This window comes from Malaya genurostris, chromosome 3 (assembly GCF_030247185.1).
Source record: "Malaya genurostris strain Urasoe2022 chromosome 3, Malgen_1.1, whole genome shotgun sequence".
Taxonomy (NCBI): Eukaryota; Metazoa; Arthropoda; class Insecta; order Diptera; family Culicidae; genus Malaya; species Malaya genurostris.
The window spans coordinates 148568925-148595761 of NC_080572.1; the positions used below are offsets into that span (position 1 = coordinate 148568925).

Consider the following 26837-nt stretch of genomic DNA (forward strand, 5'->3'; position numbering starts at 1 on the left):
GCCATCACAAGGAATCTAACAAATAATATTCCCGTTCTTATAATTTCAGATGAATCCAAACCAAGCAATCCTTATCCTCACCCTGTACTTTATTCACGCCTCACTAACCACATGTTCCCAATCCATCCGCATCACCAATCTGGACAAAAATCCCGGACTCCTCACCTTACAAGACGGAAGAAGCTTCTTGAAACTGGGAGAACATCAACTCTTTCGCATAATTGACCTCGAAAGGTACGAACCCATTTTCGGGAAACTTCTCACCAACATCAAAGGACTCGAAAACTTTGGGAATTTCAGCACAATGACGATAATTTTACACTCAAAATTTAGATTTATGAAAGCCTTCATCCAAAAATTTTAACCAAACGTGGACATGTATAAAGGGAATAACGGGTAATCTAGACAACAACGACCTTATCGAAATATCACAGACCATCCAAAACCTTAAAGTTAGAAACAAAATACTGATTAACGAAAATAATGAGCAATGCAAATCAATATACAACTACATAATAGGATCAATAAAATAATTTTCGAATTAGACAGCCAATTCAATCAAACAAAAAGAAATATTATCGTAGCACGTTACGAAAATGAAGCTAAGAAAAACTTTATACTTATCCAGGAAACCTTTAGAATTAATTTCATTCTTGACCAACTTAAAACTCATCTAGAAGTCAGTTAGGGGTTAGCCTATGTTTGTGCTTAGGGCACATAACCGTTTTTACTTTTCTTTACGTTTCGTCTTAGACTCGTCAGTGCAGAGCAGTTCAAATTGAACTGCTTATTGTAAACTTAAACAGTTCAACTTGAACCGCTAAGCAGACGTAAAGTTAATGCTATTTGCAAAACACTTATATATTTGGTACCGAAGTACCACGTCTTTCCTGACGTGCCGAACGAAAACGTTGTTTTCGGCTTATTCTGGCCGATGCAGGTATGGTCATTTAGGGGTTAGTCTATGTTTGTGCTTAGGGCACATAACCGTTTTTACTTTTCTTTACGTTTCGTCTTAGACTCGTCAGTGCAGAGCAGTTCAAATTGAACTGCTTATTGCAAACTTAAACAGTTCAACTTGAACCGCTAAGCAGACGTAAAGTCAATGCTATTTGCAAAACACTTATATATTTGGTACCGAAGTACCACGTCTTTCCTGACGTGCCGAACGAAAACGTTGTTTTTGGCTTATTCTGGCCGATGCAGGTATGGTCATTTAGGGGTTAGCCTATGTTTGTGCTTAGGGCACATAACCGTTTTAACTTTTCTTTACGTTTCGTCTTAGACTCGTCAGTGCAGAGCAGTTCAAATTGAACTGCTTATTGCAAACTTAAACAGTTGAACTTGAACCGCTAAGCAGACGTAAAGTTAATGCTATTTGCAAAACACTTATATATTTAGTACCGAAGTACCACGTCTTTCCTGACGTGCTGAACGAAAACGTTGTTTTCGGCTTATTCTGGCCGATGCAGGTATGGTCATTTAGGGGTTAGCCTATGTTTGTGCTTAGGGCACATAACCGTTTTTACTTTTCTTTACGTTTCGTCTTAGACTCGTCAGTGCAGAGCAGTTCAAATTGAACTGCTTTTTGCAAACTTAAACAGTTCAACTTGAACCGCTAAGCAGACGTAAAGTTAAAGACGTAAAGTTAAAGACGTTAAGACATAACCGAAGCCGTAAAATTTGCCAAACTAAAAATCATCTCCAAACATATCCTCTCTACAAAAGAAATTGAATTCGCCACTATGAAGGAAGTGGAATATTATTATCTAACGAAGAGGAAACTTACGATTATTTAGAACTGTCAGCTTATTATAACAAAACCAAAATCATATTCATTGTATCAATCCCATTTATAGAAAATTCAATGTATAATAACTTCATTTTAGAACCATTAGTAGTAAGGAATAAAGTCATCAAGCTACCGCCGACTCTCGCCATTCAGAAGGAATTTACTACGTACTTCATCATCAGGAAATGCCGTCAAATACTAACCAACAACATTTGTTCACAGGACAACCTACTAGATGTCACAGGCGATACCTGCTTTTCAACAGTACTTCAAGGCTTCTCCGCTAATTGTACATTCACCGACGTTACTAAACCAACCGAAATAAAATCAATCTCAAGAAACCACATCATCTTAAAAAAAAACATAACAGCAACAAACCTCCAGACAACATGTGGGTTATCAACCCGCAAAATTACTGGAACATTCCTGAATGAGTATCATAACTGTTCCGTAGCCATCTATGGTTCAAAATTCAAAAATATCGAATTAACCATAACTGAATCACCAATTGTATTGTAACCTTGTCCAGCGTTTGCATCATATTCGGAGTAATAGTTATGCTAACTATGAAGAAGAAATCTGTCCAGAAAAAAATGATTTTTAAACCAAAACCCAAAATCCCTAAGCATTAACCATTGACCATGAGGAACAATTAAAAACTCAATCAGCAACGCTAGTTCAACAAAGTACCATAAAGGAACCACCTAGCAACAAACCGCGACGGTTTGATATCTTAAGGAGGGACAAGTTAACCGAACGGAATTCAATGCACCCTAAATGTATGTACAATTCGGAATCTGCCTTGCAAGCGGTTATGAACGCAGTCGATAATAACCCGATCAGCCGCACCGGACGACTACAACATCAACGACACCCGGTCACGAGTAGCTTGGTCAGCAGTTAGATTCTAGAAGTTAGGTTCGATTATGTGAAATAAAACGAACAGCAGTCATTAAGTTCTGAGGTGTTGTGCGTTAATGTTTTTAAAAAGTCTATATATATATATATAGATATATATATATATATATATATATATATATATATATATATATATATATATGTATATATATATATATATATATATATATATATATATATATATATATATATATATATATATATATATATATATATATATATATATATATATATATATATATATATATATATATATATATATATATATATATATATATATATATGTGTGTGTGTGTGTCTATCGTACGTGGAATACTAACCTATCCACAGCCGGTTGCATGCCGCAAGTAAGGCTGTTATTCGCACGAATGAAAATCCCAGCTTTCCCGTTCCAAGCATTTTCGACACGTACGGCTCAATGTCAATATCTTGCACGTGACAGAAGGTTTGTGCAGAATACAGCCGCAACGTTGAATCCAACCTGAAAAAATTAACATATTTATAATGCACAAATATATATATATATATATATATATATATATATATATATATAAATATATATATATATATATATATATATATATATATATATATATATATATATATATATATATATATATATATATATATATATATATATATATATATATATATATATATATATATATATATATATATATATATCTACATATATATATATATATATATATATATATATATATATATATATATATATATATATATATATATATATATATATATATATATATATATATATATATATATATATATATATATATATATATATATATATGTATATATGTATATATATCTACATGCAATAAAACACAAACGGCTTGTCCACATAACACTTTTCTTCGACAGCCTTTCAAAGATAATAGTTTTTGGCAAAAATCGGCGTCTTTTTCAAGCTGATCGCAAGCTTATTTGGCGAAGCGGTAACGCATCGGATGGTCTATACACAACCATTTTCGTTCAGCGGAAGGATCATACTAAGTTTCTGTCAAATCAGAAATGGCAGTAAGTTTACCAATATCGAAATATATGTATATATATATATATATATATATATATATATATATATATATATATATATATATATATATATATATATATATATATATATATATATATATATATATATATATATCTTCCAATGAAAAATAGTTCTGAAGTAACTCAGTGGTAGGTTGGGCCTCCGATTGATTTGCGATCGGTAATCGCAATAAATGTGTCATGGATTCGGCTAGGTCATGTCTGCCGAGACGTAACAGTGCGCGAGTAAGTGAAACATCTCGCATCCAAAATCACAAAATTCGAGTGTGTCAATGAAAATCGTTTTGAGAGATGAAACCTCCATTCAAACCTCGTCGACTTGCGCCGCTGGAAAATAATATTTTCGAGCAGCAAGTCAGAGATTGGTTAAACAAGGGAATAATACGATACGATACGATTTTACGGATTTTAGTAGCCCTATTGTGCTCGCCGATAAAAAAGACGGTACACGGCGGTTATGCCACCTAAATAGAGTTATCGTGCGGGATCATTTCCCCATCCCGTTGATAGAGAATATTCTGGATGAGTTGCACGCTGAGAAAATATTTTCAACACTTGATTTAGAAAATGGATTCTTCCATATACCAGTCGAAGAATAAAGTATAAAATTCACTCCTTTTGTAACACATTCTAGACAGTTTGAGTTTCCGAATACGCCGTTTGCTTTGAGTATATCACCAACGGTATTTTAACGACGTTTTCGCGCTTTAGTACAAAGGAAGGTTGTACAAAGGCAGGTTGACCTTATTATTCCCGCTGCCAACGAACGAAACGGATTGGAGAAGTTGAGGATGATTCTAAGTGTGGCAGGTAAAATTTCTTTTACGGTTCAAATGGGCGAAGGTCAGTTCTTGTGTCGAAAAAATGTTTGGGATATGAAGTAAGCGAAGGAACTGTTCGTGAATACGCAATCCCTGTTTGGCGGGGCTGTGCACGAACGCACAAACTTAGGCTTCAGCGCATTCAAAGTAAGATCTGAAAGATGATTATAAACCTACCCCCTTGGACAAGGACTAGTGAAGTACATGAAATGGCCTCCCTGGATATACTAGAAAAAAAATTCGAACAATACTGCACGAAATTTGAATAGAGGTGCTCAACCTCTGTAATACAACTAATTCAAAATTTGTAGGTATTAGGTTAGGGATAGTTATAAGTAGGTAGATATTTTATTAATAACTAGCTGACCCGTCGAACTTCGTCTTGCCTAAGAATTATTTGCTCGAATTTATGTTTTCAAACAGCAGAATTGTCAAACGACTAAGTGGTTAACATTTCTCTCCATTATTTTTCTGAATACTATCACCAACTGAGAAATATCATCAAAAATTAATGTGAAAATGTGAAATAATCCTAATAAGCAAATTCACAGATTGTCATCTCATCCTTTAAGTCAATGCACTGAACAGAGTTCCCTTTCTAATGCTTCGACATAAACGATATAAGGTGCCACGTTTTCTCTTCCAGATGTGATTCTTGCTCTCGGTAATCGACAAAAAAGTCCTTATCCAGAATTTTGTATTGATAAACTTAATACAATGTTGAAGAATTTCTCTTCTAGGGTTGTTTATTCGGTAGAGTAGGATGTATTTACAATTTGTATTTAGTCCAAGTAACCAGAAGTTCGTAAATGAAGATTTGGCTTATGAAGCATACAAAGTATTTTAAGAAATTACTTATACTTGAATGTTCACCCGATGCAGCAGAACAAACTTCGAAGCGGTCCCTTGTACAGCTTTTAAGCAGCGAGAAAGTTTTCCCAGAAATTTTTCTGTGCGTTCAAGTTGCCAAAAAGTGCCACACGTACTCTATAGCTCTAATAAAGTGGATATTTTTCAAGTACTGTGAAACTTTTGGTTGCTTGGAGAGACGACGCTTAAATTTTAATTTGATAATTATCATTCCAATTCGAACATTCTTCACAGAATATGAAACATAAAATTGCAGTCTCAATCCATTATGGTAATCATCTTGAACATTGTTGTAATTGCCACTTATTATGTGCGTTTAGTGTAATCTAACTCATTCCATGGCAAAATGCAAGGAATGTCTCTTAGTTTGACCTTAGCACTTCTACTGCACGATCCTTTCGTTGATTCATTCAAAAATTTTCTAATTTGTTAAACTCACGCTCACAATGACCAATATTATTCATCTGACTCCATTACACAGAATCCATTAACTGGTGAACAATATCAGAACTTTTTCTCCTGCCTACATAGGTATTTCTAGAACAGTCATGTACATTCCACCAATCATTTATGTCGTTTTCGTTTGTTTCTTAACCTAACCCAGTTTCCACCCTAACTGCTGTCAAACCGTTTGTTTGAAGCTAGTTTCAACATTGTTGAGCTGAAAATCGAATCTTTTTCAAACATATTTTGTGAATTTACATTTATTTTCATGCACATATTTGGAGCAGGCAATTAATCATAGACTTACTTTACAATGCTGTACGTTTCAATATAATTCAATCGTAAAGCTAAGCGTTAATTGAAAGATACAGTTCTATTCATTGAAATTTCAATGCAATCCATTTTAGTTTAACAACGATGATGGTTTTCAATCAAACTTTCGATTCAACCCATGTCTATTCCATGTTGCTATTGATTTACATGTCGTGTAAATTACATTATTTCTTTCTGCGAGGTTTGCTCAGATCCCATATACTAAATGCGAAACCAACACAGCTTCGTTAAAAGTGTTTGATGAAACTACCCTGGGTCAGTTTTAACTTTGTGAAGCGAAAACGTCATTAGGAAGCAATAATTTTGATACCCAATTAAGCACGTGGCTTGAAATGAATAATCAGTTCAGAGTGTCAGTTTTTGTCGTATTCACAACGTTCAGTTATATCTCTGACATTATAACAGATCGGCTGAAAAGTTCGTATCGTTTCTATGAGTGGGCGCCACTAGAATTAAATCCATACCATTTTCAGTTAGTACCAACCTTCAAAAGATACGTGTATAAATTTGACAGCTGTCTGATTATTAGTTTGTGCGATATTGCATTTTGAGTGAAGCTACTTTTGTTATTGTGAAAACAATGGAAAAAAAGGAATTTCGTGTGTTGATGAAACACTACTTTTTGATGAAAAAAAGTGTCGCCGATACCAAAAAATGGCTTGATGAGTGTTTGTTCTGCACCGGGCGAAGCAACAATTCGTTAGTGGTTTGCAAAATTTCGTACTGGTCATATGAGCACCGAAGACGATGAACGCAGTGGACGTCCAAAAGAGGCTGTTACCGATGAAAACGTGAAAAAAATCCACAAAATGATTTTCAATGACCGTAAAGTGAAGTTGATCGAGATTGCTGACACCCTAAAGATATCAAAGGAACGTGTTGGACATATTATTCACGAATATTTGGATATGAGAAAGCTTTGTGCAAAATGGGTGCCGCGTGAGCTCACAATTGATCAAAAACAACCACGAAAAACCATGCTGAAATTGAACTAATTGGGCTTCGAATTGCTCCCTCATCCACTGTATTCTCCAGATTTGGCCCCCAGTGACTTTTTCCTGTTCTCAGACCTCAAGAGAATGCTCGCTGGTAAAAAATTTAGAAGCGATGAAGAGGTAATCGCTGAAACTGAGGCCTATTTTGAGGCAAAGGACAAATCGTACTATAAAAATGGTATCGAAAAGTTGGAAGATCGCTATAATCGCTGTATCGCCTCTGATGGCAATTATGTTGAATAATAAAAACGAATTTTGACAAAAAAATGTGTGTTTCTATTAAACGATACGAACTTTTCAGCCGAACTGTTATACCCTATATTTCACTTAGTCACGATGTCGCCATGAGGTATCGGACAACGGGAGTGTCGGATTAGTGAATTAGTCTCTAGACTTCTGAGTTTCAGCTGTACTATATTTCTGACAAAATCTTCAGAGTTTGGAAAACGTCTGCAAGATGTTTGTAAATAATGCTTTCGCATGCTGTTGCAATTACAAAGGTCTTGCAAGTGCAAAGACAGAAAAGGTTTGAGCTGACTTGCAATCAAGCATGGCTTTTATCGTATCAAAGAATGCTCACTAGCAACTCTCCACACGATTGCATCAGTGCCATCAAAGAGCGACGGATATCATCGCAGCAACAAAAAACTGGCATAGTTCATTTAACATAGAATAGAAACCAGTGTGAGAGCAAATTTCACTCGATGACCTGTCTGAGAATCAAAGGTTAGCTCGGTGCTGTGGGGATTCTCTCTGAAGCAACAATCGGTCGCTTATTCTCGTTTCGCGATCCGAATCTGTATCGGCAGTGGATAATTGCGATAGAATCATTTTACTATTGCCGTTTATTCTAACTATGGGTATATAACCTTTGTACAATTAGCTTACATCGCACACATGAATAAAAGAACAATTTCAAAGTATATATATATATATATATATATATATATATATATATATATATATATATATATATATATATATATATATATATATATATATATATATATATATATAAGCTAATTGTAAAAAACCTTGATACATAGCAGCTAAGTTTACTCGCATTATAGAAACACCGAACAGCCTGGCCATAGTGAGATTCACAGTATAACTTGCTATAAGAAAAGATCTTGTAGATCAACCAAATGTCCAGTCAGCGACTGGCACCAGTAGAAGGTGACAAGCGATTATAAATACACTCTTTTTCTCAGTGCTTGAGTGGAAGAATAGGGATAAAGCGAGAAGACTAATGTTTGATGTATGGTATCGGTCGAGTGACGGCCAGGATGTAGATCATGTTCGATATACTTTATACTATGTCTGACTGCGTGTTAGAGTGTCTAATAAAACGGTTCAGAGAGGCGAAATGGTAGCGCGTATGCACAGAATGAATAAAAATTCAGGTTCGAGCCTTGTCTCTGAGCGTATCTTTTTCCAATAAATCATCTTTTTTGTTATTTTTTCATTCATTTGGCTTCTCCAATATATGTTTCCACTTAGTCATTGCAAAAAAACTCCATTACGTCATCCTAAGGTTCCAAACAAGAAAAATCCTCCACCTAAGAGTCACTCCGACTCGATCTACCAAAAAGAATTCTCGCATACATCGAGGAGGAAGTCCCAGTTTATTTTGAGTCCTATTCAATTTAGTGAATTAACTCCGAGTATACATACACCGCAATTACCGCGACAATCAATGGATAACAATTTATCTGATAGATATTCCGACAGCATGCAGGGCTCCCCGGAGAGAGATGCTTGCAGATCGTGTTCATGCTAGTCTGTTGAAGGTCACGGGCTGGGGCGCACATCCAAACAAATTGCGGCTCGGCAGACATGACCTAAAAACTACCTACTTTCTTCGGGGCAAGCGAGGTAGCTCATGTAGGTTAAGGGAAAATCTCGATAGCAAAAGAGAAAGGATTCGTGCATACGCACTACGACGATATCGCTTCGACACAGGAACCTGAGACGATTGACAATACAACCTGTATTAACAACCCATGTGCAATTTGAAATAAAATGGGTCATATCGGGGAATGGCGGGATTGACAAATATTGAATGAAAGTCATGCAAACGGTTGATAAGTTAAATCTTCCTAGGCAGAGCTGTCGAGTCCGTGACCTAGCCGATACCATGACACATTTATTGCGATTACCGACCGAAGATCAATCGGAGACCCAACCTACCACTGAGTTACTTCAGAACTCTTTTTCATTGGAAAATGCCGGGGTCGTTGTGTCATATGCAATTGAGTCGGCAGCAGATGCTCGTGCTCGAAAAATATTACGCGAATCTACTTGTCGAATTGGTAACAAATTCGAGACTGGCTTACTTTGGAAATCCGACGAGGTTCAATTCCAAATAGCTTTTCAATGGCATTCCGGAGATTGCAATCGCTCGAAATGCGATTTAAAAAAGATTCGGAGCTCTACGCAAAGGTTGTGATGCAAATAAATAAGTACATTGCGAAAAGTTATGCATACAAGGCAACGGAAACCGAGTTAAACGATACTGGTGAGCAACGTGTATGACATTTATCGATAAACGTGGTACAAAATCCACATAAGCCCGGAAAGATAAGATTTACATTAGAAGCGGCAGCAAAGTGTAGTAACAACTCTACTCCGTCATAGAAAGTACACATGCTTAACACGTGTCTTTTTTTAAATCATTTATAATCATCTTAACGACATTATCATTTACATAATTTTCATTCTTACGTAATCCTTACGACTTATGACTCTAGCTACGACTTCCCAAGTCAGCTCAAACCTTTTCTTTCTTTGCCATTGCAAGACTTTTGTAATTGCAAGTAGTGTTGGTGATTGCCGAAAATTTGACAGAAGCTGCTCGATTTTTATCTATATTGTGTACAACATTTTCAATCCGGTAGAAGATGCTACAAGAACTCGAGTCTCGCAATGCACGAACCGCGAGAGAATTTTTCTACATTTCTTCGCTCCATTTAATACTCTGAGTATTTCACGGCCCTTAAAAAATTACAGTCTGATATTTACCAAGAGATAATCGCAAGTTGACAATAATCGCAGAAAATCGAATCGATGATTCGACTTGATGATTCTCATACTAGGTTGCAATATTTCAAAACCGTTGTGTGGAGCATTCACATACATTTTCATAGGCACAACTTAAACAAATCAACGTTTCACAGCACAAGTGGTTTACCCTTTCACCTTCCATCTTTTTTGTTCATACGATTCGTTATTGATAATAGATGTTTTAGTTACTCTTGTTTTACATACTAATGTTTAATCATAATATTTATTTTAAATATTAATAAAATATCTACCTACTTATAACTATCCCTAACCTAATACGTACAAATTTTGAATTATTTGTATTACAGAGATTTAGCACCTCTATTCAAATTTCGTGCAGTATTGTTCGAATTTGTGTTCTAGTATATCCAGGGAGGCCATCCCATGTACTTCACTAGTCCTTGTCCAAGCAGGTAGGTTTAGAATCATCTTTTAGATCTTACTTTGAATGCGCTGAAGCCTAAGTTTGTGCGTTCGTGCACAGCCCCGCCAAACAGGGACTGTGCATTCACGAACAGTTCCTTCGCTTACTTCATATCCCAAACATTTTTTCGACACAAGAACTGGCACTTCGCCCATTTGAACCGTAAAAGAAATTTTACCTGCCACACTTAGAATCATCCTCAACTTCTCCAATCCGTTTCGTTCGTTGGCAGCGGGAATAATAAGGTCATCAAGATAGATAAGCTTTTTCTTTGTCCATCCGTCCAACCGAACGGACGTGTTCACGGGACTCGTGTCGCACACCGTCGCGTAAACATGGAGAAGTGCGGAATTAGCAATTGTACTGTCTATGACAATTGCTATCTCTGGAAGTGTCATTTTGGAACGACAACTTGATGAACACATAGTTTGTAATACAGATGGTTCTCTGTTGGATGGTCATGTTGGTGCTTGTGTCTATTGCCGTGAAAATAGGCTAGAGCAGATTCGCCAGGTAGAAACTGTACTGTGCTCCTAGCAGAAATTTTCGCATTTCTGTGTGGAATACAATCGGCACTTCAGCAGAGAATCTGTAGTGAACGAATTCATCTTGTTCTTGATTCATGGTCGAATCTAGTGATCACCTGTCGAATTCAAATTGAAGACCTCAGCAGTTTAAATGCTGATTACTTCGTATGGGTACCCGGACATTCTGGTATTACTTAAAATGAATGGGCTGATGAGTTAGCTAGAACTGGTGCAACGAGTGATTTCGTTGGTTCTGAACCAGCTTTACCACTTTCAACTAGTTGGATAAAGCACAAGATTCGTTCTTGTACTGTATCTCGTGCACTGCACAACCGGTCACATTGAAGGAATTAAATGCATCCCAATCCGCATTCAATTATTTTGTCGTGAATACGACTTACTTTACTATGGGGTGCCTTTTCAAAATTAGCCATATGGAAGAATGGGCAGAACTTAATCGTGATTATCTCGACTTGTATTAATGGTAGCAACATAATTCTTTCACCATTTCATCAAAAATATGATCAGGAATTTAGGATAATATTTTGAACAGTGTGAGATAATCACAAACAACTCAAAAATTAGGTTTTCTCAAAATTTTAAAATAATGCGAAAAACTCTTTACCTTCGCTTGGGTTTTTTGCGCAAGAACGACGATTTTGAGGTAGTCAGGCACATATCTTCAACTGAATGCGTATAAAAGGGGAGCCGTGGTGAAAATCGATCATTTCTTTTCGTGCGTTCGATGGTAGCAGACGTCGTGGGAGTTAAACCTTCAACCAGCAGCGATGGAGAGAGCAAATTCTGCGTGGTTAAAACCTCAAACGCTCAGGTAGCAACTCTCATTCGCTTGCTGGCTATCAAGGCGAGAAGACTGCCATCGTGGGAGTTAAACCATCAACCAACAGCGACGGAGAGTGCACCTTCTGCGTGGCTAAAACCTCAAACGCTCAGGTCGCAACTCTCATTCGCTTGCTGGCCATCAAGGCGAGAAGACTGCCATCGCGGGAGTTAAACCAGCAGCGACGGAGAGAGCACCTTCTGCGTGGTTAAAACCTCAAACGCTCAGGTAGCAACTCTCATTCGCTTGCTGGCCATCAAGGCGAGCAGACTGAGTGCTGAAACTGTATTCCGGAACTAATGTGAGATTCGAAATTGCAGTTCTAGAATTGGAACTGGATTCTGAGTCTGTTATTGGTTCTAACTTTATTTCTTGAACTCAGGATCCAATTCTTTATTCCAGACTTCTTCTATTCGGTTCTTTTTAGAACCATAATAATACTCCTAAAGAATTATGCGGAAATTTACTTTACTGTACTCTATACAACCCATTCTAGTAGTCATGGCGAAAAATCGTCTTCATGTTTTAGAGCTTTGTTCTGGAATATGGGTTTAGAATTCAGAGTCTGCGTGCTGACTAACTCAACTCGTCACTCTTCATCACGAACGCTTTAATAAAAAGTTCTTTTCAGAGCCACCATTTTTTATTATACTGCTTATTTCATAATATTTAATTGCATTTTAGAATGTATAATGTAACTAATTTGTAATTTAGTCTAGGCGCATCGTTTAAATTTCTAGTAATAAAAGAGGGGAAAGTTGCACAATTCAAACAATCGATCTATTACCAATTCGAATTCGGAAGCATAAATAAAGCGTATCATATTCATATTCACGACATCCAGTTATGTCTCTGACATTACACACCCGTACTTTTTTTTATGTTCTCTATTTATTCGATAAAAGCATGCATGATGGTAGCGTATAGAAAATAATGAACGATTTTGTCTACAGAACAATATCCACAAATTTTCATACCACATAAACAGTGCACAACCCGTAAATTTTGTCACGAGACGCCACTGGCTATAACTGCTGTTTATTTTTCACACTTCTAACAGGGCAAAAGTATATCATATAACTTTGTATTTTTTGGTCGAATTATGTGCTAATACTTAGATCTTGCGACAAAAAAAATTGAAGCAAACATTTGTGTATATGACATATCATACGATGGGATAATTTCGTTTAGAAATGATTCCTAGCAGTGGTTTTGCGTTGCGTTTAATCTTTCAACACAAAATATGAAGGCCCCGAGTTATAATTGGCTTATTGTCGAGTTCAGTTTTTGCAATGACTGAGCGGAAATATATATTGGAGAAGCCAAGTGAAAGAAAAACTAACAGAAAAGATGATTTTTTTGGAAAAAGATACGCTCAGAGACAGGACTCGAACCTGCGTTCTTATGCATTCCGTGCATACGCGCTACCATTTCGCCACTCTGATCTTGCTTTAGCCACACTAAAACTCACAGACATAGTAGCAACGTACATCGAACATGGTCTACATCCTGGCCGTCACCCGACCGATACCTTATATACAAACATCTTCTCTGTCCATCAAACACTAGTCCTCTCGCTTTATACCTATTTCTCCAATCAAGCATTGAGTAGGAGAGTGTATTTATAATCGCTTGTCACCTTCTTTAATGGTGCCAGTCGCTGGCTGGACATCTTGTATAGTGCGACAGACCCCTATGAAGGTTGTATTGATTGTCTACCCTTTCCTACCAGAAGCAGATTGTTACGGAAAATCAAACCGCAATTGTTTTTAACGATTTATTAATTTTAGTTTGACGTAAATCCGCCATCACTAAGTTCAGTTTTTGCAATGACTGAGCGGGAATATATATTGGAGAAGCCAAGTGAAAGAAAAACTTAATAAATCGTTATTGTCGAGTGTTTATGAAGATTATGACCAATTTGATTTTAGTATGTTCAAAAATGTATTCAAATTAAAAATTAGCTTTTAAAACGTATGAGCGATGTAAACTTTCGAAGACCATAAAAATAAAATAAAAACAGTGTAATAAAAATAACAAAAGCTCAAATTTGATTAGAGAAACAACGAATTGAAATTGAACGCAATAATAACACTTACCTTATAGATATCCATACACCTGAACCAGTTGAAGTCATCTGTCTTATTTGACTTTCTTTTCTTGGATGCGCATCAAATGATGTAATGATAGTTAGTGATATTGGATCTACAACGTGAATCTTGTTTCGGTGTGCAGCCCATACTTTGTCTCCGACTATTGTGAGACATCTGGTTGAATACCTTGGTGACCCTAGTGTTAATACGTAATAATTGTTTACATCCCACGAGCCATTTAGCTGTCTTCGAAATACGGCTAGTGATCCATTTGCCAGAGCAACTACAACACGAGATTCAACGTGCACTATTGATAGAATTGAATCTGGTAACATAATTTTATGCAAACAATCGCTCCATTTAGTTATCGAACTATGTACATACAGCATTCCATTTTGAGCCCCCATCCACATAGTTGGCCCAACAGATGTAATATGACGTTCTTCAGAACTGGGGCAACTATCAGATTTGTTGCAATTTTCTGGAGTCGATTCATTATTATGAGCCACACAACCAAAAGACTCGAAAGGCACATCCTAAAATATAAGACAGGATAAATTAATGATTAGAGTAGCAAAACGGACGGTTTTTATAAAAGTATTAGAGCTATAAACAAACGCAAACAGTAACTTTGTTATTTGAAAAATATTCCGGAATACGTTAACATTCTTCTCTGGTAATCAAGAAAACAGAAATGTATCTAATTATGACTGCATTCCTTCAATTCTTTGAGGATAGTGGCCTCCAATATTCAGTCAGAGCTCGGACCTGAATACTGTAATGATGCTTGGAAAAATACAGTAGACATCCTGACATATTCAGTTTCAACTCTGGTAAAAATGCTTTTGTCTGAGCGCAAGCCTGCAAGCTGCGCCATTAGCTAGCATGTTTGGATGGAGCCCAAGAATGAATTTTGTGCTTTATCCAACTAGTTGAAAGTGGTAAAGCTGGTTCAGGACCAACGAAATCACTCGTTACACCAGCTCTCAATTTGAGTTCAGCATGTGATCACTAGATTCGAGCATGAATAATTCAAACTGAAGGCCTTTAAAGCTACCTGAACAAGATAAATTCGTTTACCACAGATTCTCTGCTGAAGTGCCGATTGTATTCCACACAGCACCATCCAACAGAGAACCGTCGGTATAACGCACTATGTGTTCATCAAATTGTCGTTCCAAGATAATGCCTTTTGTTTTAGGAACACATGTAGTGATTCAATGCACAGTAACGCCTTTAGAGCAGTAGTACGAGTTGTTGTGAATGCTCCTGTCATCGCCATTAGGGCCATTCTTTAAAGGTGATTTAGTTTTGACTGAACGGTCGCAACTTCTTTTTTTTGCCACTATACAAGACATCCATATGCTAAAATTGGTCTAGTAATAGTTGTGTAGATACAATGGGTTTGAGTCGACATGATTTTCCAAAAGTTCGTCTGCATTGGCCAAAACTAATGCAAACTCTTTTAATCCTGAAGTCAATTTGAGCAGACCAATTCAGTTTTGAATCAAGAATAACCCGGACGTATTTAACTTGATCGACCACAGCAACCTCTGAACCAATGAACTGTAATGGACGAGATCCTGTGATTAACCTGCGATGAGTGAAAAGCACCATTGATGTTTCGCACGGATTTACAGATAATCCAACCTGACAACACCATTACTCAACAGATCGCAGAGCTTGCTGCAATAAATCAAACAGAGTGTTCGTGCTTATATTGGCCATCAATATATGATAATCGTCAGCAAAACCGTAAGTCGGAAATCTAAGGTCATTAAGGTTCCTTAACGAACCGACTAAGTTCCATAGAAGTGGGGATAGTACACCACCTTAAGGACACCAACAGACACTAAGCTTTCTAATCTCTGCTTGCCGAAGCGTTGAACAGGAAAAAGTCGGTTGCTGCTTAGCTGAGTGTATCCAATTTGTGATACTTGAATTTACGCCATGACCACGGGCTGCTTCCAGAATTGAATTAAAAGACACGTTATCAAAGGCACCTTCAATATCCAGGAAAATTCTCAAGAAAGATTGATTTTGTGAGAAAGCTTTTTCAATGTTGTACACAACATCATGTAACAGGATTGTAGTGGACTTTCCACGCTTGTAAGTTTTGTATACTTTGTTAATCTAATTAATCTATTACGGTTTTAAATATCACATGCACCTTATAACGTTTTCTGATTTTCGGATAAAAAAGACAAGAGCGACTAGTTACCTTCAAGAACTGCTTAAGACAGAGCCAAGCTCCTTTATTATCACTACTCTCGATTTGGTATCAAAACATCGCAAACTGTTATACGTGAGTATATAACAGTCCTCCCTTTTCTAGAGAAGACCTACTGGATGATTTCTAGAACTAAATTCAAATGAAACTTTATGGAAAAATTGAATATTTGATTATTTCAGAAAACAGGAAATATCTGTACTTAATTTATCAATGCATTATCTTTCATATACTGCTACGAATTTCCGGTCTCAGTAATAATATGAAAGTTAAGTCTTTTTGAACGAGTAGAACTTCTAGTTGCTATAGGACTTCGAATGGTTTTATTAAACCCTCTTGTTGTGTCATTTTCATTAGATTCTGGAACTTGCGGAACATCTGGATACGCCTCTACTCGTTCACTGTTTCGTCTGACGTCGGACGGGTCCTTCATTGAAGAAGTCTGGTCTCTATCTTCTCCATGGTAAGGCATCACCACTACCGTACTATGTTTCGAACTTGGAATCAACTTTAATTGACTTCGATGCGCCATAAGCAACTGCTGCCCTAGAGAAATCTGAAAGAGATTTTTTGAAATTTGTTTAATGAACGTTGCATTGATCCATTTTTCTAAATCCGTTTTTCGGAAATTTCTGTAATACACCTTTTCCCCTACCGCTAGCTTTTCAAAAGGATCAGATTTCTTATCAACAAATTCTGTTTTAAATCTATATGCTTCATCATCTTCTCTCAAATAGTTCTTATAACTTTTTTTTGGATTGATCAAATCTAATAAAATTTTAGGTCTATATGACAGAATTTTCTCAGAAGGAGAAGTACTGTCTGCAGACAAACCATTGTTCCTGTAATTTATCAAAAACAAATTTATTTGAGCATCAATATCCAACGCTTTTGTATCTGGATCGAGTAAAAACTTTTTTCCTTTCTCTATAGAAAGGTATTAGAATTGCTGGAAAAACTGACTTTCGAACGGAGCCTCGGAGACCCATAGTGTTATATACCATTCGACTCAGTTCGTCGAGATCGGAAAATGTCTGTGTGTGTGTGTATGTGTGTGTGTGTATGTATGTGCACTTTTCGAGGATATTTGAACGCGCTCAATTTTCTCAGAGATGGCTGAACCGATTTGAACAAACTTGGGCTCGTTTGAAAGCTACTGTCGGGCCATTGATCAAGTTCGAAGATCAAATGGCTGTGACTTTTGGTTCCGGAGATATGATGGTATAAGTGACGTAACCGACAAAAATCGTGCTATTTGAACGCGCTCAATTTTCTCAGAGATGGCTGAACCAATTTTAACAAACTTGGGCTCGTTTGAAAGCTACTGTCGGGCTATTGATCAAGTTCGAAGATCAAATGGTTGTGAGTTTTGGTTCCGGAGATATGATCGTATAAGTGACGTAACCGACAAAAAGCGTTGTATTTGAACGCGCTCAATTTTCTCAGAGATGGCTGATCCGATTTTAACAAACTTGGGCTCGTTTGAAAGCTACTGTCGGGCCGTTGATCAAGTTCGAAGATCAAATGGTTGTGACTTTTGGTTCCAGATATATGATGGTATAAGTGACGTAACCGACAAAACACGTTGATTTTTACCGCTCTTATATATATAAGGGTGCCAAAATTTTGGGATCAACTCTATTTTCGTAAAGTTCTAGTGCTCAAAAGTTTAAGCACCTCGAAAAAAGTCTTCATGCAAAATTTGACCTAAATCGGACATGCTTAAGGGGTGCTGCCCGGTGGTAAAGGTTTGGCAATTTTCGATCTTGAAAAAGCACCATAGGGGGGAGTACATGAAATTTCCAAAATCGAAAATATTTTTTGATGCCAAAACTCTTAAAACTGCATAAAACATCGAAATTTAGTGTCATCTCGAAAAAAAATTTTTTTGAAAAAATCAACTTTCTGGAACTTAGAAAAATTTTCATATTTTTTCTAAGTCCCAAAAAGTCGATTTTTTCAAAAAAATTTTTTTTCGAGATGACACTAAATCTCGACGTTTCATGCAATTCTAAGCCTTTTGGCATCAAAAATTTTTTTTCGATTTCGAAAATTTCATGTACTCCCCCCTATGGTGATTTTTCAAGATATATGAAAATTTCACTAAGTGGACTAAGAAGGCTTTTTGCCTTTCTCTATAGAAAGGTATTAGAATTGCTGGAAAAACTGACTTTCGAACGGAGCCTCGGAGACCCATAGTGTTATATACCATTCGACTCAGTTCGTCGAGATCGGAAAATGTCTGTGTGTGTATGTGTGTGCACTTTTCGAGGATATTTGAACGCGCTCAATTTTCTCAGAGATGGCTGAACCGATTTGAACAAACTTGGGCTCGTTTGAAAGCTACTGTCGGGCCATTGATCAAGTTCGAAGATCAAATGGCTGTGACTTTTGGTTCCGGAGATATGATGGTATAAGTGACGTAACCGACAAAAATCGTGCTATTTGAACGCGCTCAATTTTCTCAGAGATGGCTGAACCAATTTTAACAAACTTGGGCTCGTTTGAAAGCTACTGTCGGGCTATTGATCAAGTTCGAAGATCAAATGGTTGTGAGTTTTGGTTCCGGAGATATGATCGTATAAGTGACGTAACCGACAAAAAGCGTTGTATTTGAACGCGCTCAATTTTCTCAGAGATGGCTGATCCGATTTTAACAAACTTGGGCTCGTTTGAAAGCTACTGTCGGGCCGTTGATCAAGTTCGAAGATCAAATGGTTGTGACTTTTGGTTCCAGATATATGATGGTATAAGTGACGTAACCGACAAAACACGTTGATTTTTACCGCTCTTATATATATAAGGGTGCCAAAATTTTGGGATCAACTCTATTTTCGTAAAGTTCTAGTGCTCAAAAGTTTAAGCACCTCGAAAAAAGTCTTCATGCAAAATTTGACCTAAATCGGACATGCTTAAGGGGTGCTGCCCGGTGGTAAAGGTTTGGCAATTTTCGATCTTGAAAAAGCACCATAGGGGGGAGTACATGAAATTTCCAAAATCGAAAATTTTTTTTGATGCCAAAACTCTTAAAACTGCATAAAACATCGAAATTTAGTGTCATCTCGAAAAAAATTTTTTTTGAAAAAATCAACTTTCTGGAACTTAGAAAAATTTTCATATTTTTTCTAAGTCCCAAAAAGTCGATTTTTTCAAAAAAAAATTTTTTCGATATGACACTAAATCTCGACGTTTCATGCAATTCTAAGCCTTTTGGCATCAAAAATTTTTTTTTCGATTTCGAAAATTTCATGTACTCCCCCCTATGGTGATTTTTCAAGATATATGAAAATTTCACTAAGTGGACTAAGAAGGCTTTTTGCCTTTCTCTATAGAAAGGTATTAGAATTGCTGGAAAAACCGACTTTCGAACGGAGCCTCGGAGACCCATAGTGTTATATACCGGAGACCCATAGTGTTATATACTCAGTTCGACGAGATCGGAAAATGTCTGTGTGTATGTGTGTGTGTGTGTGTGTGTGTGTATGTGTGTGTGTGCACTTTTAGAAGATATTTGAACGCGCTCGATTTTCTCAGAGATGGCTGAACCGATTTTAACAAACTTGGGCTCGTTTGAAAGCTACTGTCGGGCCATTGATCAAGTTCGAAGATCAAATGGCTGTGACTTTTGGTTTCGGAGATATGATTGTATAAGTGACGTAACCGACAAAAGGCGTTGAATTTGAACGCGCTCAATTTTCTCAGAGATGGCTGAACCGATTTTAACAAATTTGGGTTCGTTTGAAAGCTACTGTCGGGCCATTGATCAAGTTCGAAGATCAAATGGCTGTGACTTTTGGTTTCGGAGATATGATTGTATAAGTGACGTAACCGACACAAGGCGTTGAATTTGAACGCGCTCAATTTTCTCAGAGATAACTGAACCGATTTTAACAAACTTGGGTTCGTTTGAAAGCTACTGTCGGGCCATTGATCAAGTTCGAAGATCAAATGGTTGTGACTTTTGGTTCCAGATATATGATGGTATAAGTGACGTAACCGACAAAACACATTGATTTTTACCGCTCTTATACAGGGTGATTTTTTAAGAGCTTGAGAACTTTTTTAAACAATAAAACGCATAAAATTTGCAAAATCTCATCGGTTCTTTATTTTAAACGTTAGATTGGTACATGACATTTACTTTTTGAAGATAATTTCATTTAAATGTTGACCGCGGCTGCGTCTTAGGTGGTCCATTCGGAAAGTCCAATTTTGGGCAACTTTTTCGAGCATTTCGGCCGGAATAGCCCGAATTTCTTCGGAAATGTTGTCTTCCAAAGCTGGAATAGTTACTGGCTTATTTCTGTAGACTTTAGACTTGACGTAGCCCCACAAAAAATAGTCTAAAGGCGTCAAATCGCATGATCTTGGTGGCCAACTTACCGGTCCATTTCTTGAGATGAATTGTTCTCCGAAGTTTTCCCTCAAAATGGCCATAGAATCGCGAGCTGTGTGGCATGTAGTGCCATCTTGTTGAAACCACATGTCAACCAAGTTCAGTTCTTCCATTTTTGGCAACAAAAAGTTTGTTAGCATCGAACGATAGCGATCGCCATTCACTGTAACGTTGCGTCCAACAGCATCTTTGAAAAAATACGGTCCAATGATTCCACCAGCGTACAAACCACACCAAACAGTGCATTTTTCGGGATGCATGGGCAGTTCTTGAACGGCTTCTGGTTGCTCTTCACTCCAAATGCGGCAATTTTGCTTATTTACGTAGCCATTCAACCAGAAATGAGACTCATCGCTGAACAAAATTTGTCGATAAAAAAGCGGATTTTCTGCCAACTTTTCTAGGGTAATAAAATTCAATGATTTGCAAGCGTTGCTCGTTAGTAAGTCTATTCATGATGAAATGTCAAAGCATACTGAGCAAATAATAATGCATGAAAATCATAACCTCAAAAAATCTGAGCAAATACTAATGCATGAAAATCCTAACCTCAAAAAAATCACCTTTTATATATATGGATGCCAAAATTTTAGGATCACCTCTATTTTCGTTAAGTTCTAGTGCTCAAAAGTTTAAGCACCTCGAAAAAAGCCTTCATGCAAAATTTGACCTAAATCGGACATGCGTAAGGGGTGCTGCCCGGTGGTATAGGTTTGACAATTTTCGACCTTGAAAAAGCACCATAGGGGGGAGTACATGAAATTTCCAAAATCGAAAATTTTTTTTGATGCCGAAACTCTTAAAACTGCATGAAACATCGAAATTTAGTGTTATCTCGAAAAAAATTTTTTTTGAAAAAATTAACTTTCTGGGACTTAGAAAAATTTTCATATATTTTCTAAGTCCCAAAAAGTCGACTTTTTCAAAAAAATTTTTTTTCGAGATGACACTAAATCTCGACGTTTCATGCAATTCTAAGCCTTTTGGCATCAAAAATTTTTTTTCGATTTCGAAAATTTCATGTACTCCCCCCTATGGTGATTTTTCAAGATATATGAAAATTCCACTAAGTGGACTAAGAAGGGTTTTTAGATTAGCATCACTGATTACAAATAGGCAACGCAAATGTCAAGCACTAATTTGGAAAAATGATGCTGACTGTGTGACATAAACACTGAAGCATGCTTTTGTGATCTACTCGAATCAATCTGCATCAATTGTTGTCAAAATTAGTGTCCAAAATTATTTAATAAAAGTATGAAACATATTTTCATGAGACTGTTATGAAAGAAGAGAAAGGCATTATCACACCACTAGGTGGATTAAGAAGGGTTTTTAGTGTCGTTTTGACTACCCTTACCAGGCGCTCTGCTTGACCGTTACTTGCCGGGTTGTACGGTGGGCTCTTGAGGACTTTTATACCTTGTAATTCTAAAAAAGTAATAAATTCTTTACTGTTGAATGGAGGTCCACCATTGGTCACTAGTACGTCTGGCAAACCAAAGGAGACAAAAATCTTAGCCATTTTTTTTAAACTCTTGCAGCATCGGTGCCATATCGCATTAACTCAACTTCGACCCACTTTGAGTAGCTGTCGACAATTAAAAGAAATATTTTATTTTCGAGATAAAAAAAATCAGCGTGGATCCTGCTGAAAGGGCGGCTGGTTGCTGTCCAAGCGCCCACGTCTTTGATTTTAGGAATGGCTCCCATTTTTGCACATATTTCACACCTTTTTACATAATCTTCTATGTCCCCATTTATTCCACACCAGTAAACAGATCGCCTAGCAAGCCGTTTCATTTTTATCATACCGCTGTGATTCGCATGTAGTAGTTTTAAAATACCCGCTTGCAAGCTAACCGGAATAAATACCCTATCTTTAAAAAGTACACAACCGTCGATGCACTCTAACTCATCTCTGCAAGAATAAACATTACGAAAATGCTTTGGTACATTGATAGGCCAACCATGTTCAATAAAATCAAACAGTTGCGATAGAAAGTCGTCTGATTTAGATTCACGGGTTATCATTGAATAATCCAGTGGAAACTCATTTGAAAAATTTAAACTTTTGACAAAATCACCACCCAGGCATTTTGGAACAGTTTGTTCCAATGGAAAACGAGAGCAAAAGTCTGCATTTCCCATTTGAGAAGATGGTCGATATTTGACCTCAAAATCATAAATCGCCAACTCCAGTACGTAACGTTGAAGTCTACTTACTATTAGAGTATTTTTTCCATTTCTTCCCAAAATGCCTAATAACGGTTTATGGTCAGTATATACCGTGAATCTCTGGCCAAAAAGAAATTTATGAAACTTCTTGATAGAACATACCACTGCCAGTGCTTCAAGATGAAGTATGGGGTAAGCTTTCTGTGCAGAGTTGAGCGAAAATGACGTGAAGCACACTGGTTTTTCAACACCATCTATTCTATGCGCTAGTACACCGCCTAGTCCATAAGAAGAAGCGTCGGTTACAAGTATTAATTCTTTGTGGGGGTCATAATATTCTAGTATATTTGCATTGAGTAAAGCTCTCTTGCTGTCTTCAAAAGCTTTATCATAGCTTTCTGTCCACTCAAATTGAACATTTTTCTGTAAAAGATAGTAAAGACACTTCAACTTAGATGACATGTTTGGTATAAACTTGTTGTAAAAATTAATTAATCCTAAATACGACTTGAGTTCAGTTATATTACGTGGTTTATTGGCCTTACTAATAGTAGAAATCTTTTCTGGGGATGGTAGCAATCCTTCGTCCGTAATTAAATGTCCTAAATACATTAACTTGTCCACGAAAAACTTGCATTTTTTAAAATTGACTCGAATATTGGCTTTGGAGAGGCACTCCATAACAAGCTCCAACTTATGTAAACAATCATAAAAATTTTTTCCTGCTACAAGAATGTCGTCCAGATAACAAGTCACCCCTTCTAATCCCCGCAAAACCTGATCCATCGTCATCTGAAAAATAGAAGCACTTGATGATGCTCCCTGAGGAAGACGATTGTATGTATATAAACCTTTGGATGTATTAATTACAACAAACTTTCTTGATCTCTCAGAAAGCTGCAATTGAGTGTATGCTCCCGTTAAATCAAGAGAGCAAAACACCTTGCATCCGGCTAAAGATGCAAAAATGTCTTGAGCCAACGGTAGGGGGTAGGTATTCGGTAGAAGTACCTTGTTAATTGATGCTTTGCAATCTATGACCATTCGTATGTCTCCGTCCTTTTTCATAACAGCTATAACCGGAGATGCCCACTCACTAGCAGAAATTGGAGAAATAATTTTTTGCTTTTCGAGCATGCTTAAATGGTTTAATAATTTGTCCTTGATTTCATAGGGTACTTCATACGCGCGCTTGAATATTGGTTGATCATCTTTGAGGATTAATTCGGCCTGAAAGTTTTTTATTGGTTCTGAAAAGTTTTCATTAAACACTGAAGCATATTTAATTTTTAGATTATTCAATATTTGTTCCTTACTATTTTGTAAACTCAAGTTCTGAACCAATTCAACCTCCGAAAAACCCCTGCGCCAACTTGGGTAGAAAACATCCATCCAATCTCGCCCAATTAGCGGAATAAAATTATTATCCGTTTTGAGAACGATTAACTTTGCTTTACTTGCTATATTATTTATCAAAACATTCACAATAATTTCACCTAAAGTATTCAAACGTGATCCATTAACAACTATCAGTTTACGCGTACACTTGGAGACGGTTGAGTCCGAAAAAAATTGTTTAAATAAATCCTCCCCAATTACCGATACAGCCGATCCAGTATCTATTTCCATTTTTAGTGTTCGATCGTTTACTTTAGCGTTTACTACACATGGATCGCTTATATTTCTCACTGCTGAAATCATAAGACACTCATAATCCGAATTTTCCTCTTCATCGCTGGATTTATGAATTTTTAAACGTTTGTAATAGTGCGCTACAGAGTCCATTGTAGGTTGCTTGTCTTCTACAAAATTAACTGAACCCGAGTTTTTAAACCGATAACAGTCTCTTTTGATGTGACCTTTACGTTTACAAAAATTACAAATCGCATTTGCGTAATTGTTTCTGTCGTGACTTTGAGATCTTGAGCGCTCACGTCTTCTGTCCGCCAATCGCGGATATGGACGGTCATGATTATAACTCACTCGACTCTCTCGATTCGAATAATTCTGCCTCCAATCAGTATGGCTACTACTCGAAACATCACGAGTGCCTATTCTATGCTTTATAGATAGTACATTAGAGTTATTAGTTTCCGTAATTATTTTTACTCGATTACCTGCAATCTCGCTATTAATTATCATTTATTCGACCGCCTCTAACGCAAGATCATCTTCCATCAAAAGTTTATGCTGTAATACTTTGTCCCGTAATCCCAGGAAAGGAAAAAGAATTTTCAACTGATCGTAAACAGCATCTCCGCTTAGAGTAATAAAATAAGAACGTTTCTGCTCTTCAGGCACATTATTAAGCTTACAATATATTTCAAATCTTTCAATATAATTCGTAAAGGATTTACCCACTACGTAGTGATCAATCACCCCAATCAATCCTGTTGGCGCCATGCTGCCAAAAGTTTTTTTTTTCTATAAAAAGAACAAAATTTCCACTTACTTGGTTATATTGCGGTTACTCACAATTCGTTTGCTCACCAGAGATTGAGTGTTTCCTTGCGTTCTTTTCGTACTTCGTTAAATTCGTGTGGTTTCCTGTATGATGAATTCCTCTCTCCGTTTACCAATCAGCGCGCACTCAAAATCACAACTATTTTCTTAGAGCTTTTACCTTCACATTCAAATAACGATTTCAGCTGTGCTTTTGCTCACCGCTATAATGTATACTTAGAGAACCACTAAGCTCAGCATTGCTCTCCTATCATGCAAGAGACCGAGGGCAAGCGTACAAAATGGCGCAATATATACTACAAGAAAGCTGAGCTGACCAGAACCGCGTGGTTAGCTGATTTCAACAATACCTCCTTTGTACTGCTTTCTTTATCTTTTTTTTATTAATTTAGTATCACTGCAATTCCACGTTAACTGTGTATTAATCATGCAATTTCCTACACATTCCACTTTAGCTTCACTTAGCCGCTTCCAAGTAAAAAAACTCACTATAAAGATAGCTTTTCGCAACTATGTACACCTTTTTATCCAACCACTGCTAATGAACAAAATTAAATTCACACGCGAAAGGTATCGTGCTAAACCTCGTCGCCACTTTTGTATACTTTGTTAATCTAATTAATCTATTACGGTTTTAAATATCACATGCACCTTATAACGTTTTCTGATTTTCGGATAAAAAGACAAGAGCGACTAGTTACCTTCAAGAACTGCTTAAGACTGAGCCAAGCTCCTTTATTATCACTACTCTCGATTTGGTATCAAAACATCGCAAACTGTTATACGTGAGTATATAACAGTAAGCATGTTGCATTCCATGTTGCGGATTGATGTTTTAAGAAGAAATGAGCTAAAACTAATAGGCCTGAAACTCTTCGCTTTCTCATAAGTGTCGCGATCGCCTTTGGGAATGAATTTGACAACTATTTCCTTCCAAGCACTTAGAATATTCTGAGGCAAGACAAAAAGTAAGTATTACTTTTTAATAAATACGTTTATTTCACAAGGCAATATAAGTTTTTCTTCGTCGTAGCATCCACTATACATAGTAATTTATACCTAATATATTTCGAATATCATATTAGTATGTTGGAATTCATCGGTTAATTTAAACACTGTTAATGAACATTCATTTTGTACATGATACATCTTATAAGGTTTGTTTTTATCAGTTCATCACTTTTATACAATGTAAAAAACCTGTCTACTGGTTGAACTCATGGGAGAGGAAGGAGTCTAGCATAAAATAAAATTTACGAAGGTCACGACAAGCAAGAATGTTGCAAACTGGGGCATTGGATAGTATACTTTGAGTACGCAAGGAATTTATTAGTTGAGATCTGACATCACGATACACCATGCATGTCCAAAA

General features: G+C 36.8%; 1 protein-coding gene across 1 annotated transcript in view; it reads right to left on the minus strand.

The window, feature by feature from the left end:
* Nucleotides 1–3025: 3025 nt before the first annotated feature.
* Nucleotides 3026–26837, minus strand: part of LOC131434038 (JNK-interacting protein 3) — a 520973-nt gene continuing 497161 nt past the window's right edge. Inside the window, exons 9-10 of the mRNA XM_058600669.1 lie at nt 14205–14734; nt 3026–3191 (exon numbers count right to left, since the gene is read on the minus strand). Of these exons, the coding sequence (XP_058456652.1) occupies nt 3026–3191; nt 14205–14734 (696 nt within the window). The remainder of the gene's footprint in view (nt 3192–14204; nt 14735–26837) is intronic.